This window comes from Salvelinus fontinalis, chromosome 20 (assembly GCF_029448725.1).
Source record: "Salvelinus fontinalis isolate EN_2023a chromosome 20, ASM2944872v1, whole genome shotgun sequence".
Lineage (NCBI taxonomy): Eukaryota > Metazoa > Chordata > Actinopteri > Salmoniformes > Salmonidae > Salvelinus > Salvelinus fontinalis.
Window position 1 is genome coordinate 21,063,201 of NC_074684.1, and position 14,247 is coordinate 21,077,447.

General features: G+C 48.9%; 1 protein-coding gene across 1 annotated transcript in view; it reads right to left on the reverse strand.

The window, feature by feature from the left end:
- The window catches only part of LOC129817502 (mannosyl-oligosaccharide 1,2-alpha-mannosidase IA-like), a 182,150-nt gene that overhangs the window by 18,162 nt on the left and 149,741 nt on the right, over nt 1–14,247 (reverse strand). Inside the window, exon 8 of the mRNA XM_055872812.1 lies at nt 3,105–3,220. Coding sequence (XP_055728787.1) covers nt 3,105–3,220 — 116 coding nt within the window. The remainder of the gene's footprint in view (nt 1–3,104; nt 3,221–14,247) is intronic.

The following is a 14,247-nucleotide window of genomic DNA, read 5'->3' on the forward strand; positions in this document are numbered from 1 at the left end:
GAAAGGAGAGGGGAGAGGAGTGGAGGGGGAGTAGAAAGGAGAGGGGAGAGGAGCGGAGGGGGAGTAGAACGGAGAGGGGAGAGGAGCGGAGGGGGAGTAGAAAGGAGAGGGGAGAGGAGCGGAGGGGGAGTAGAAAGGAGAGGGGAGAGGAGCGGAGGGGGAGTAGAAAGGAGAGGGGAGAGGAGCAGAGGGGGAGTAGAAAAGAGAGGGGAGAGGAGCGGAGGGGGAGTAGAAAGGAGAGGGGAGAGCAGCGGAGGGGGAGTAGAAAGGAGAGGGGAGAGGAGCGGAGGGGGAGTAGAAAGGAGAGGGGAGAGGAGTGGAGGGGGAGAGGAGCGGAGGGGGAGTAGAAAGGAGAGGAGAGAGGAGTGGAGGGGGAGTAGAAAGGAGAGGGGAGAGGAGCGGAGGGGGAATAGAAAGGAGAGGGGAGAGGAGCGGAGGGGGAGTAGAAAGGAGAGGGGAGAGGAGCGGAGGGGGAGTAGAAAGGAGAGGGGAGAGGAGTGGAGGGGGAGTAGAAAGGAGAGGGGAGAGGAGTGGAGGGGGAGAGGAGCGGAGGGGGAGTAGAAAGGAGAGGAGAGAGGAGTGGAGGGGGAGTAGAAAGGAGAGGGGAGAGGAGTGGAGGGGGAGTAGAAAGGAGAGGGGAGAGGAGTGGAGGGGGAGTAGAAAGGAGAGGGGAGAGGAGTGGAGGGGGAGTAGAAAGGAGAGGGGAGAGGAGTGGAGGGGGAGTAGAAAGGAGAGGGGAGAGGAGTGGAGGGGGAGAGGAGCGGAGGGGGAGTAGAAAGGAGAGGGGAGAGCAGCGGAGGGGGAGTAGAAAGGAGAGGGGAGAGGAGCGGAGGGGGAGTAGAAAGGAGAGGGGAGAGGAGTGGAGGGGGAATAGAAAGGATAGGGGAGAGGAGCGGAGGGGGAGTAGAAAGGAGAGGGGAGAGGAGCGGAGGGCGAGTAGAAAGGAGAGGGGAGAGGAGTGGAGGGGGAGTAGAAAGGAGAGGGGAGAGGAGTGGAGGGGGAGAGGAGCGGAGGGGGAGTAGAAAGGAGAGGAGAGAGGAGTGGAGGGGGAGTAGAAAGGAGAGGGGAGAGGAGTGGAGGGGGAGTAGAAAGGAGAGGGGAGAGGAGTGGAGGGGGAGTAGAAAGGAGAGGGGAGAGGAGTGGAGGGGGAGTAGAAAGGAGAGGGGAGAGGAGTGGAGGGGGAGTAGAAAGGAGAGGGGAGAGGAGAGGAGGGGGAGAAGAAAGGAGAGGGGAGAGGAGTGGAGGGGGAGAGAGGAGAGGGGAGAGGAGCGGAGGGGGAGTAGTAAGGAGAGGGGAGAGGAGTGGAGGGGGAGTAGAAAGGAGAGGGGAGAGGAGTGGAGGGGGAGTAGAAAGGAGAGGGGAGAGGAGTGGAGGGGGAGAGGAGCGGAGGGGGAGTAGAAAGGAGAGGAGAGAGGAGTGGAGGGGGAGTAGAAAGGAGAGGGGAGAGGAGTGGAGGGGGAGTAGAAAGGAGAGGGGAGAGGAGTGGAGGGGGAGTAGAAAGGAGAGGGGAGAGGAGTGGAGGGGGAGTAGAAAGGAGAGGGGAGAGGAGTGGAGGGGGAGTAGAAAGGAGAGGGGAGAGGAGAGGAGGGGGAGAAGAAAGGAGAGGGGAGAGGAGCGGAGGGGGAGAGAGGAGAGGGGAGAGGAGCGGAGGGGGAGTAGTAAGGAGAGGGGAGAGGAGTGGAGGGGGAGTAGAAAGGAGAGGGGAGAGGAGTGGAGGGGGGATAGGAGCGGAGGGGGAGTAGAAAGGAGAGGGGAGAGGAGCGGAGGGGGAGTAGAAAGGAGAGGGGAGAGGAGTGGAGGGGGAGAGGAGTGGAGGGGGAGTAGAAAGGAGAGGGGAGAGGAGTGGAGGGGGAGTAGAAAGGAGAGGGGAGAGGAGTGGAGGGGGAGTAGAAAGGAGAGGGGAGAGGAGTGGAGGGGGAGTAGAAAGGAGAGGGGAGAGGAGTGGAGGGGGAGTAGAAAGGAGAGGGGAGAGGAGCGGAGGGGGAGTAGAAAGGAGAGGGGAGAGGAGCGGAGGGGGAGTAGAAAGGAGAGGGGAGAGGAGCGGAGGGGGAGTAGAAAGGAGAGGGGAGAGGAGGGGAGGGGGAGTAGAAAGGAGAGGGGAGAGGAGCGGAGGGGGAGTAGAAAGGAGAGGGGAGAGGAGTGGAGGGGGAGAGAGGAGAGGGGAGAGGAGCGGAGGGGGAGTAGAAAGGAGAGGGGAGAGGAGTGGAGGGGGAGTAGAAAGGAGAGGGGAGAGGAGTGGAGGGGGAGAGGAGCGGAGGGGGAGTAGAAAGGAGAGGGGAGAGGCGTGGAGGGGGAGTAGAAAGGAGAGGGGAGAGGAGTGGAGGGGGAGAGAGGAGAGGGGAGAGGAGCGGAGGGGGAGTAGAAAGGAGAGGGGAGAGGAGTGGAGTGGGAGTAGAACGGAGAGGGGAGAGGAGTGGAGGGGGAGAGGAGTGGAGGGGGAGTAGAAAGGAGAGGGGAGAGGAGTGGAGGGGAAGTAGAAAGGAGAGGGGAGAGGAGTGGAGGGGGAGAGGAGTGGAGGGGGAGTAGAAAGGAGAGGGGAGAGGAGTGGAGGGGGAGAGAGGAGAGGGGAGAGGAGTGGGGGGAGTAGAAAGGAGAGGTGAGAGGAGTGGAGGGGGAGAGGAGAGGAGTGGAGGGGGAGTAGAAAGGAGAGGGGAGAGGAGTGGAGGGGGAGTAGAAAGGAGAGGGGAGAGGAGTGGAGGGGGAGTAGAAAGGAGATGGGAGAGGAGTGGAGGGGGAGTAGAAAGGAGATGGGAGAGGAGTGGAGGGGGAGTAGAAAGGAGAGGGGAGAGGAGTGGAGTGGGAGTAGAACGGAGAGGGGAGTGGAGGGGGAGTAGAAAGGAGAGGGGAGAGTAGTGGAGGGGGAGTAGAAAGGAGAGGGGAGAGGAGTGGAGGGGGAGTAGAAAGGAGAGGGGAGAGGAGTGGAGGGGGAGTAGAAAGGAGATGGGAGAGGAGTGGAGGGGGAGTAGAAAGGAGAGGGGAGAGGAGTGGAGTGGGAGTAGAACGGAGAGGGGAGTGGAGGGGGAGTAGAAAGGAGAGGGGAGAGTAGTGGAGGGGGAGAGAGGAGAGGAAAGAAGAGTGTTGGCTAGGTTTCTGGAGGGGTTTACCTGCAGAGCTTCGTAGTAGAGCTTCTTGCCCTCCTCGTCTGTCTTGTCCGACATCAGCCAGGCCTTGAGGAGGTACTCATAGAAGCTGTCTCCCAGGCCGCCCACTGACACATGATCTACAGGACAGACACAACAGATTAGAGGATCATGCTGGGGTCTGGCTAATAGACCTACTCTCATCCCGTTAGCACCCCCCCACCTCCTTCCTCCCATTCCCTTCCTCCTTCCTTCTTCCTCCGTGGCCTGCTTCACCTCAGGATGATGTATGGCCCAATGATGCTGGCCATAATCTCACCACCCTCGAGGCTGATTACACAGGAAGGTGACCCCTAAATGCCTGCTCAGCCTCAGCGATAAAGGGACGTGTCTGGCATAGGCCAGGTCGAGGGGACAGGGACGGGAATGGGGACAAAACCCAACAAAGCTACAACAGTAATGTGATTAGACTTCTTTGATGGCTGATGTATTGAAGATGTATGCAGAGGAGAGATTGTTCTTCTGATGAGTTTATCAGCTCCCCCAGGCATGTCGCTGTCACTGTCACTGTGCGTGTGTGTGTGTTTGTGTACACCTGTAAGCGTGTGTAAAAGAGGGAGAATGTGAATGTGTGCACATCTGTCTGTGACTGATCTGTGCATCTAGTCTGTGCATTTACATGACAGAGAATGTGTGTGTGTGTGTGTGTGTGCGTGCGTGCGTGCGTGTATCGAGCAATACCACAATGTGATAAAAAGACGAGGGTCTGTGCACACAGAGACGTTCAGTGCGGTGAGGGTCTGTGCACACAGAGACGTTCAGTGCGGTGAGGGGCTGTGCACACAGAGACATTCAGTGCGGTGAGGGTCTGTGCACACAGAGACGTTCAGTGCGGTGAGGGTCTGTGCACACAGAGACATTCAGTGCGGTGAGGGGCTGTGCACACAGAGACATTCAGTGCGGTGAGGGGCTGTGCACACAGAGACATTCAGTGCGGTGAGGGGCTGTGCACACAGAGACATTCAGTGCGGTGAGGGGCTGTGCACACAGAGACATTCAGTGCGGTGAGGGGCTGTGCACACAGAGACATTCAGTGCGGTGAGGGGCTGTGCACACAGAGACATTCAGTGCGGTGAGGGGCTGTGCACACAGAGACATTCAGTGCGATGAGGGGCTGTGCACACAGAGACATTCAGTGCGGTGAGGGGCTGTGCACACAGAGACATTCAGTGCGGTGAGGGGCTGTGCACACAGAGACATTCAGTGCGGTGAGGGGCTGTGCACACAGAGACATTCAGTGCGGTGAGGGGCTGTGCACACAGAGACATTCAGTGCGGTGAGGGGCTGTGCACACAGAGACATTCAGTGCGGTGAGGGGCTGTGCACACAGAGACATTCAGTGCGATGAGGGGCTGTGCACACAGAGACATTCAGTGCGGTGAGGGGCTGTGCACACAGAGACATTCAGTGCGGTGAGGGGCTGTGCACACAGAGACATTCAGTGCGGTGAGGGGCTGTGCACACAGAGACATTCAGTGCGGTGAGGGGCTGTGCACACAGAGACATTCAGTGCGGTGAGGGGCTGTGCACACAGAGACATTCAGTGCGGTGAGGGGCTGTGCACACAGAAACATTCAGTGCGGTGAGGGGCTGTGCACACAGAAACATTCAGTGCGGTGAGGTGCTGTGCTTTGTGCTGCGCCGGTGATGGGGTTGTACTCTCCTGTCCACTTCACCATCTGAGAAATGAGTCTCCAGGGTCTGGGAGAGAGCCCCAGCCAAGCCACTATCTTTGTCATATTGATTGTCATGCCCCTCATACATATGTATATGTCATTAACAGCCACAGAGTTGTTTGGGAGATGGAGATGAGACTCCAGCAGGAATAAAGGCGACAGGACAGAGCGCCAGAGGTAGAGGTTTAGAATGTTGCCTTAGCCCTTATAGGGGCTGTACTTTCTGGCTAACTGGGGTCGTTTTGAGCCTGTCTGACTCAATGCCATAAGGGTAAACAGGTCAGAGAGGGAACACAAGGTCAAGGATCTGATCATGGCTCTATCTGATTGACAACACACACTAACATAAAAAATATGAGCGGGAGAGGCTGTGGACCTGGAAAACAGGTTGAATGTGTGTGTCTGACTGAGGTTGCTGGGAGAGACATGGCGGTGGCAGGTCCTCTCCAGGCTGCTGACTGACACCTCTGTGTAGGTGACTTGGGGACGTTATCACATCATGAGTATGAGGTGTGTGGAGGTGTGTGTGATAGCTTGTGTGTGTGTATTTGTTGTGTGAGTAAATGTGCATCACCTGGTAGACGTCTAGTGATGGCTGTTCAACAGTTTGATGGTCTGGTAATAGAAGCTGTTCAACAGTTTGATGGTCTGGTAATAGAAGCTGTTCAACAGTCTGATGGTCTGGTAATAGAAGCTGTTCAACAGTTTGATGGTCTGGTAATAGAAGCTGTTCAACAGTCTGATGGTGATAGAAGCTGTTCAACAGTCTGATGGTCTGGTAATAGAAGCTGTTCAACAGTTTGATGGTCTGGTAATAGAAGCTGTTCAACAGTCTGACGGTCTGGTAATAGAAGCTGTTCAACAGTCTGATGGTCCGGTAATAGAAGCTGTTCAACAGTCTGATGGTTCGGTAATAGAAGCTGTTCAACAGTCTGATGGTTCGGTAATAGAAGCTGTTCAACAGTCTGATGGTCCGGTAATAGAAGCTGTTCAACAGTCTGATGGTCTGGTAATAGAAGCTGTTTAACAGTCTGATGGTCTGGTGATAGAAGCTGTTCAACAGTCTGATGGTCTGGTGATAGAAGCTGTTCAACAGTCTGATGGTCTGGTGATAGAAGCTGTTCAACAGTCTGATGGTCTGGTGATAGAAGCTGTTCAACAGTCTGATGGTCTGGTGATAGAATCTGTTCAACAGTCTGATGGTCTGGTGATAGAATCTGTTCAACAGTCTGATGGTCTGGTAATAGAAGCTGTTCAACAGTCTGATGGTAATAGAAGCTGTTCAACAGTCTGATGGCCTGGTAATAGAAGCTGTTCAACAGTCTGATGGTCTGGTAATAGAAGCTGTTCAACAGTCTGATGGTCTGGTGATAGAATCTGTTCAACAGTCTGATGGTCTGGTAATAGAAGCTGTTCAACAGTCTGATGGTAATAGAGGCTGTTCAACAGTCTGATGGTCTGGTGATAGAAGCTGTTCAACAGTCTGATGGTCTGGTGATAGAAGCTGTTCAACAGTCTGATGGTCTGGTGATAGAATCTGTTCAACAGTCTGATGGTCTGGTGATAGAAGCTGTTCAACAGTCTGATGGTCTGGTAATAGAAGCTGTTCAACAGTCTGATGGTCTGGTAATAGAAGCTGTTCAACAGTCTGATGGTCTGGTAATAGAAGCTGTTCAACAGTCTGATGGTTCGGTGATAGAAGCTGTTCAACAGTCTGATGGTCTGGTAATAGAAGCTGTTCAACAGTCTGATGGCCTGTTAATAGAAGCTGTTCAACAGTCTGATGGTAATAGAAGCTGTTCAACAGTCTGATGGTCTGGTAATAGAAGCTGTTCAACAGTCTGATGGTAATAGAAGCTGTTCAACAGTCTGATGGTCTGTTGATAGAAGCTGTTCAACAGTCTGATGGTAATATAAGCTGTTCAACAGTCTGATGGTCTGGTAATATAAGCTGTTTAACAGTCTGATGGTGATAGAAGCTGTTCAACAGTCTGATGGTGATAGAAGCTGTTCAACAGTCTGATGGTCTGGTAATATAAGCTGTTCAACAGTCTGATGGTCTGGTGATAGAAGCTGTTCAACAGTGACAGTCTGGTAATAGAAGCTGTTCAACAGTCTGATGGTCTGGTAATATAAGCTGTTCAACAGTCTGATGGTCTGGTAATAGAAGCTGTTCAACAGTCTGATGGTCTGGTAATAGAAGCTGTTCAACAGTCTGATGGTCTGGTGATAGAAGCTGTTCAACAGTCTGATGGTCTGGTGATAGAAGCTGTTCAACAGTCTGATGGTCTGGTAATAGAAGCTGTTCAACAGTCTGATGGTCTGGTGATAGAAGCTGTTCAACAGTCTGATGGTCTGGTGATAGAAGCTGTTCAACAGTCTGATGGTCTGGTGATAGAAGCTGTTCAACAGTCTGATGGTCTGGTAATAGAAGCTGTTCAACAGTCTGATGGTCTGGTAATAGAAGCTGTTCAACAGTCTGATGGTCTGGTAATAGAAGCTGTTCAACAGTCTGATGGTCTGGTGATAGAAGCTGTTCAACAGTCTGATGGTTCGGTAATAGAAGCTGTTCAACAGTCTGATGGTCTGGTAATAGAATCTGTTTAACAGTCTGATGGTCTGGTAATAGAATCTGTTTAACAGTCTGATGGTCTGGTAATAGAATCTGTTTAACAGTCTGATGGTCTGGTAATAGAAGCTGTTTAACAGTTTGATGGTCTGGTGATAGAAGCTGTTCAACAGTCTGATGGTCTGGTAATATAAGCTGTTCAACAGTCTGATGGCCTGTTAATAGAAGCTGTTCAACAGTCTGATGGTAATAGAAGCTGTTCAACAGTCTGATGGTCTGGTAATAGAAGCTGTTCAACAGTCTGATGGTAATAGAAGCTGTTCAACAGTCTGATGGTCTGGTAATATAAGCTGTTCAACAGTCTGATGGCCTGTTAATAGAAGCTGTTCAACAGTCTGATGGTAATAGAAGCTGTTCAACAGTCTGATGGTCTGGTGATAGAAGCTGTTCAACAGTCTGATGGTAATAGAAGCTGTTCAACAGTCTGATGGTCTGGTAATATAAGCTGTTCAACAGTCTGATGGTAATAGAAGCTGTTCAACAGTCTGATGGTCTGTTGATAGAAGCTGTTCAACAGTCTGATGGTAATATAAGCTGTTCAACAGTCTGATGGTCTGGTAATATAAGCTGTTTAACAGTCTGATGGTGATAGAAGCTGTTCAACAGTCTGATGGTGATAGAAGCTGTTCAACAGTCTGATGGTGATAGAAGCTGTTCAACAGTCTGATGGTCTGGTAATATAAGCTGTTCAACAGTCTGATGGTCTGGTGATAGAAGCTGTTCAACAGTGACAGTCTGGTAATAGAAGCTGTTCAACAGTCTGATGGTCTGGTAATATAAGCTGTTCAACAGTCTGATGGTCTGGTAATAGAAGCTGTTCAACAGTCTGATGGTCTGGTAATAGAAGCTGTTCAACAGTCTGATGGTCTGGTGATAGAAGCTGTTCAACAGTCTGATGGTCTGGTGATAGAAGCTGTTCAACAGTCTGATGGTCTGGTAATAGAAGCTGTTCAACAGTCTGATGGTCTGGTGATAGAAGCTGTTCAACAGTCTGATGGTCTGGTGATAGAAGCTGTTCAACAGTTTGATGGTCTGGTGATAGAAGCTGTTCAACAGTCTGATGGTAATTTACATTTACATTTAAGTCGTTTAGCAGACGCTCTTATCCAGAGCGACTTACAATTACATACATTCATACTTTTTTGTACTGGCCCCCCGTGGGAATCGAACCCACAACCCTGGCGTTGCAAGCGCCATGCTCTACCAACTGAGCTGTTCAACAGTCTGATGGTCTGGTGATAGAAGCTGTTCAACAGTCTGATGGTTCGGTAATAGAAGCTGTTCAACAGTTTGATGGTCTGGTGATAGAAGCTGTTCAACAGTCTGATGGTAATAGAAGCTGTTCAACAGTCTGACGGTCTGGTAATAGAAGCTGTTCAACAGTCTGATGGTCTGGTAATAGAAGCTGTTCAACAGTCTGATGGTTCGGTAATAGAAGCTGTTCAACAGTCTGATGGTCTGGTGATAGAATCTGTTCAACAGTCTGATGGTCTGGTAATAGAAGCTGTTCAACAGTCTGATGGTAATAGAAGCTGTTCAACAGTCTGATGGCCTGGTAATAGAAGCTGTTCAACAGTCTGATGGTCTGGTAATAGAAGCTGTTCAACAGTCTGATGGTCTGGTGATAGAATCTGTTCAACAGTCTGATGGTCTGGTAATAGAAGCTGTTCAACAGTCTGATGGTAATAGAGGCTGTTCAACAGTCTGATGGTCTGGTGATAGAAGCTGTTCAACAGTCTGATGGTCTGGTGATAGAAGCTGTTCAACAGTCTGATGGTCTGGTGATAGAATCTGTTCAACAGTCTGATGGTCTGGTGATAGAAGCTGTTCAACAGTCTGATGGTCTGGTGATAGAAGCTGTTCAACAGTCTGATGGTCTGGTAATAGAAGCTGTTCAACAGTCTGATGGTCTGGTAATAGAAGCTGTTCAACAGTCTGATGGTCTGGTAATAGAAGCTGTTCAACAGTCTGATGGTTCGGTGATAGAAGCTGTTCAACAGTCTGATGGTCTGGTAATAGAAGCTGTTCAACAGTCTGATGGCCTGTTAATAGAAGCTGTTCAACAGTCTGATGGTAATAGAAGCTGTTCAACAGTCTGATGGTCTGGTAATAGAAGCTGTTCAACAGTCTGATGGTAATAGAAGCTGTTCAACAGTCTGATGGTCTGTTGATAGAAGCTGTTCAACAGTCTGATGGTAATATAAGCTGTTCAACAGTCTGATGGTCTGGTAATATAAGCTGTTTAACAGTCTGATGGTGATAGAAGCTGTTCAACAGTCTGATGGTGATAGAAGCTGTTCAACAGTCTGATGGTCTGGTAATATAAGCTGTTCAACAGTCTGATGGTGATAGAAGCTGTTCAACAGTCTGATGGTGATAGAAGCTGTTCAACAGTCTGATGGTCTGGTAATATAAGCTGTTTAACAGTCTGATGGTGATAGAAGCTGTTCAACAGTCTGATGGTGATAGAAGCTGTTCAACAGTCTGATGGTGATAGAAGCTGTTCAACAGTCTGATGGTAATAGAAGCTGTTCAACAGTCTGATGGTCTGGTGATAGAAGCTGTTCAACAGTGACAGTCTGGTAATAGAAGCTGTTCAACAGTCTGATGGTCTGGTAATAGAAGCTGTTCAACAGTCTGATGGTCTGGTAATAGAAGCTGTTCAACAGTCTGATGGTCTGGTAATAGAAGCTGTTCAACAGTCTGATGGTCTGGTGATAGAAGCTGTTCAACAGTCTGATGGTCTGGTAATAGAAGCTGTTCAACAGTCTGATGGTCTGGTAATAGAAGCTGTTCAACAGTCTGATGGTCTGGTGATAGAAGCTGTTCAACAGTCTGATGGTTCGGTAATAGAAGCTGTTCAACAGTCTGATGGTCTGGTAATAGAATCTGTTTAACAGTCTGATGGTCTGGTAATAGAATCTGTTTAACAGTCTGATGGTCTGGTAATAGAATCTGTTTAACAGTCTGATGGTCTGGTAATAGAAGCTGTTTAACAGTTTGATGGTCTGGTGATAGAAGCTGTTCAACAGTCTGATGGTCTGGTAATATAAGCTGTTCAACAGTCTGATGGCCTGTTAATAGAAGCTGTTCAACAGTCTGATGGTAATAGAAGCTGTTCAACAGTCTGATGGTCTGGTAATAGAAGCTGTTCAACAGTCTGATGGTAATAGAAGCTGTTCAACAGTCTGATGGTCTGGTAATATAAGCTGTTCAACAGTCTGATGGCCTGTTAATAGAAGCTGTTCAACAGTCTGATGGTAATAGAAGCTGTTCAACAGTCTGATGGTCTGGTAATAGAAGCTGTTCAACAGTCTGATGGTAATAGAAGCTGTTCAACAGTCTGATGGTCTGGTAATATAAGCTGTTCAACAGTCTGATGGTAATAGAAGCTGTTCAACAGTCTGATGGTCTGTTGATAGAAGCTGTTCAACAGTCTGATGGTAATATAAGCTGTTCAACAGTCTGATGGTCTGGTAATATAAGCTGTTTAACAGTCTGATGGTGATAGAAGCTGTTCAACAGTCTGATGGTGATAGAAGCTGTTCAACAGTCTGATGGTGATAGAAGCTGTTCAACAGTCTGATGGTCTGGTAATATAAGCTGTTCAACAGTCTGATGGTCTGGTGATAGAAGCTGTTCAACAGTGACAGTCTGGTAATAGAAGCTGTTCAACAGTCTGATGGTCTGGTAATATAAGCTGTTCAACAGTCTGATGGTCTGGTAATAGAAGCTGTTCAACAGTCTGATGGTCTGGTAATAGAAGCTGTTCAACAGTCTGATGGTCTGGTGATAGAAGCTGTTCAACAGTCTGATGGTCTGGTGATAGAAGCTGTTCAACAGTCTGATGGTCTGGTAATAGAAGCTGTTCAACAGTCTGATGGTCTGGTGATAGAAGCTGTTCAACAGTCTGATGGTCTGGTGATAGAAGCTGTTCAACAGTTTGATGGTCTGGTGATAGAAGCTGTTCAACAGTCTGATGGTAATTTACATTTACATTTAAGTCGTTTAGCAGACGCTCTTATCCAGAGCGACTTACAATTACATACATTCATACTTTTTTGTACTGGCCCCCCGTGGGAATCGAACCCACAACCCTGGCGTTGCAAGCGCCATGCTCTACCAACTGAGCTGTTCAACAGTCTGATGGTCTGGTGATAGAAGCTGTTCAACAGTTTGATGGTCTGGTGATAGAAGCTGTTCAACAGTCTGATGGTAATAGAAGCTGTTCAACAGTCTGACGGTCTGGTAATAGAAGCTGTTCAACAGTCTGATGGTCTGGTAATAGAAGCTGTTCAACAGTCTGATGGTTCGGTAATAGAAGCTGTTCAACAGTCTGATGGTCTGGTAATAGAATCTGTTTAACAGTCTGATGGTCTGGTGATAGAAGCTGTTCAACAGTCTGATGGTCTGGTGATAGAAGCTGTTCAACAGTCTGATGGTCTGGTGATAGAAGCTGTTCAACAGTCTGACGGTCTGGTGATAGAAGCTGTTCAACAGTCTGATGGTCTGGTAATAGAATCTGTTTAACAGTCTGATGGTCTGGTGATAGAAGCTGTTCAACAGTCTGATGGTCTGGTGATAGAAGCTGTTCAACAGTCTGATGGTCTGGTGATAGAAGCTGTTCAACAGTCTGATGGTCTGGTGATAGAATCTGTTCAACAGTCTGATGGTCTGGTGATAGAAGCTGTTCAACAGTCTGATGGCCTGGTGATAGAAGCTGTTCAACAGTCTGATGGCCTGGTGATAGAAGCTGTTCAACAGTCTGATGGTCTGGTGATAGAAGCTGTTCAACAGTCTGATGGCCTGGTGATAGAAGCTGTTCAACAGTCTGATGGTCTGGTGATAGAAGCTGTTCAACAGTCTGATGGTCTGGTGATAGAAGCTGTTCAACAGTCTGATGGCCTGGTGATAGAAGCTGTTCAACAGTCTGATGGTCTGGTGATAGAAGCTGTTCAACAGTCTGATGGTCTGGTGATAGAAGCTGTTCAACAGTCTGATGGCCTGGTGATAGAAGCTGTTCAACAGTCTGATGGCCTTGTAATATAAGCAATTTTTTAGTCTCCCAGTCTTTCATGCACCTGTACTGTCTCCATCATGACTGTGGGCCATGTCATTGGTGTGATAGAATGTCCGTCATGTCTGTGGGCCATGTCATTGGTGTGATAGAATGTCCGTCATTTCTGTGGGCCATGTCATTGGTGTGATAGGATGTCCGTCATGTCTGTGGGCCATGTCATTGTTGTGATAGGATGTCCGTCATGTCTGTGGGCCATGTCATTGTTGTGATAGAATGTCCGTCATGACTGTGGGCCATGTCATTGGTGTGATAGGATGTCTGTGGGCCATGCCATTGGTGTGATAGGATGTCTGTGGGCCATGTCATTGGTGTGATAGGATGTCTGTGGGCTATGTCATTGGTGTGATAGGATGTCTCATGTCTATGGGCCATGTCATCGGTGTGATAAGACGTCCGTCATGACTGTGGGCCATGTCATTGGTGTGATAGATGTCTCTCATGTCTATGGGCCATGTCATTGGTGTGATAGGATGTCTCTCATGTCTATGGGCCATGTCATTGGTGTGATAGGATGTCTCTCATGTCTATGGGCCATGTCATTGGTGTGATAAGACGTCCGTCATGACTGTGGGCTATGTTATTGGCAGCTCCACATAGGAAGATGAGAAAGTCAAGCAGCTACTTGGCTCAGAGGGAAACTGTACTGCACTGACTAAATTCAAACATCCCATCAATAACAACAACAGCATCACCAGAGCTTTGATAGGCTGTCTATACTGTACAGTGACTGAGAAACACAGAGACACTGAGAACGGCAAGACCATTTCTATGAGATCAGCCTCAGGTGGTTCCTGTCTAATGTACAAGTAAACACCGATCACAAGTGACCTATATGTAAAATATCCTCAGGTGGCAAATGGTCCGCTGTGAACCTTTCTATTTTTGGAAATCACATCCAACATTACCATTCCTATACCCTCTAGATATTTGTCACTTGAGTTGTTTTTCTTTACATGGAAATTCTTCTTCCAGCTAACACTGACCATACAGACCACATGAATACATTGAAAAATACAAACCTTTAGAGGTGCTTTTAGCGATGTTAGTCTTGGAACTTTCTCTATGTTTGAGAAAAGCTTGGTTTGGCATTATTGTTTTTTATTTGACCTTTATTTAACTAGGCAAGTCAGTTTAGAACACATTCTTATTTTCAATGACCGCCTAGGAACAGTGGGTTATGCCTTGTTCAAGGGCAGAACGACAGATTTTTACCTTGTCAGCTCGGGTATTTGATCTTGCAACCTTTACTAGTTCAACACTCTAACCACTAGGCTACCTGCCGCATTACTGGCGTGGTCCATCTACCTTCCCCTAGGCAGTCAGCAAATCACAGAGCCACGTTCCTCCTAACCTGGCTGGCTCCCATCAGAATAGCTACATGTAATTACAATATTAATACTACATTTCAAAGACCCAAATATGTGGAGTCATCCAGAGAGACTCAGTTGTTCACTGTATTATGGAGTTGCAAACACCACCCAGATGAATCCATGCAGAAAATCCCTCCGAGTGCCTCTCCAGTTGTGCAGTGTTAAGTGTTAAGACACTGCTAACTGTGCCACTAGAGATCCTGGTTCAAGTCCATGCTCTGTCGCAGCCGACCAGGACCGAGAGACCCATGGGGCGGCGCACAATTGGCACAACGCCGTCCGGGTTAGGGGAGGGTTTGGCCGGCAGGGATGTTCTTGTCCCATCACACACTAGCGATTCCTGTGGCGGGCC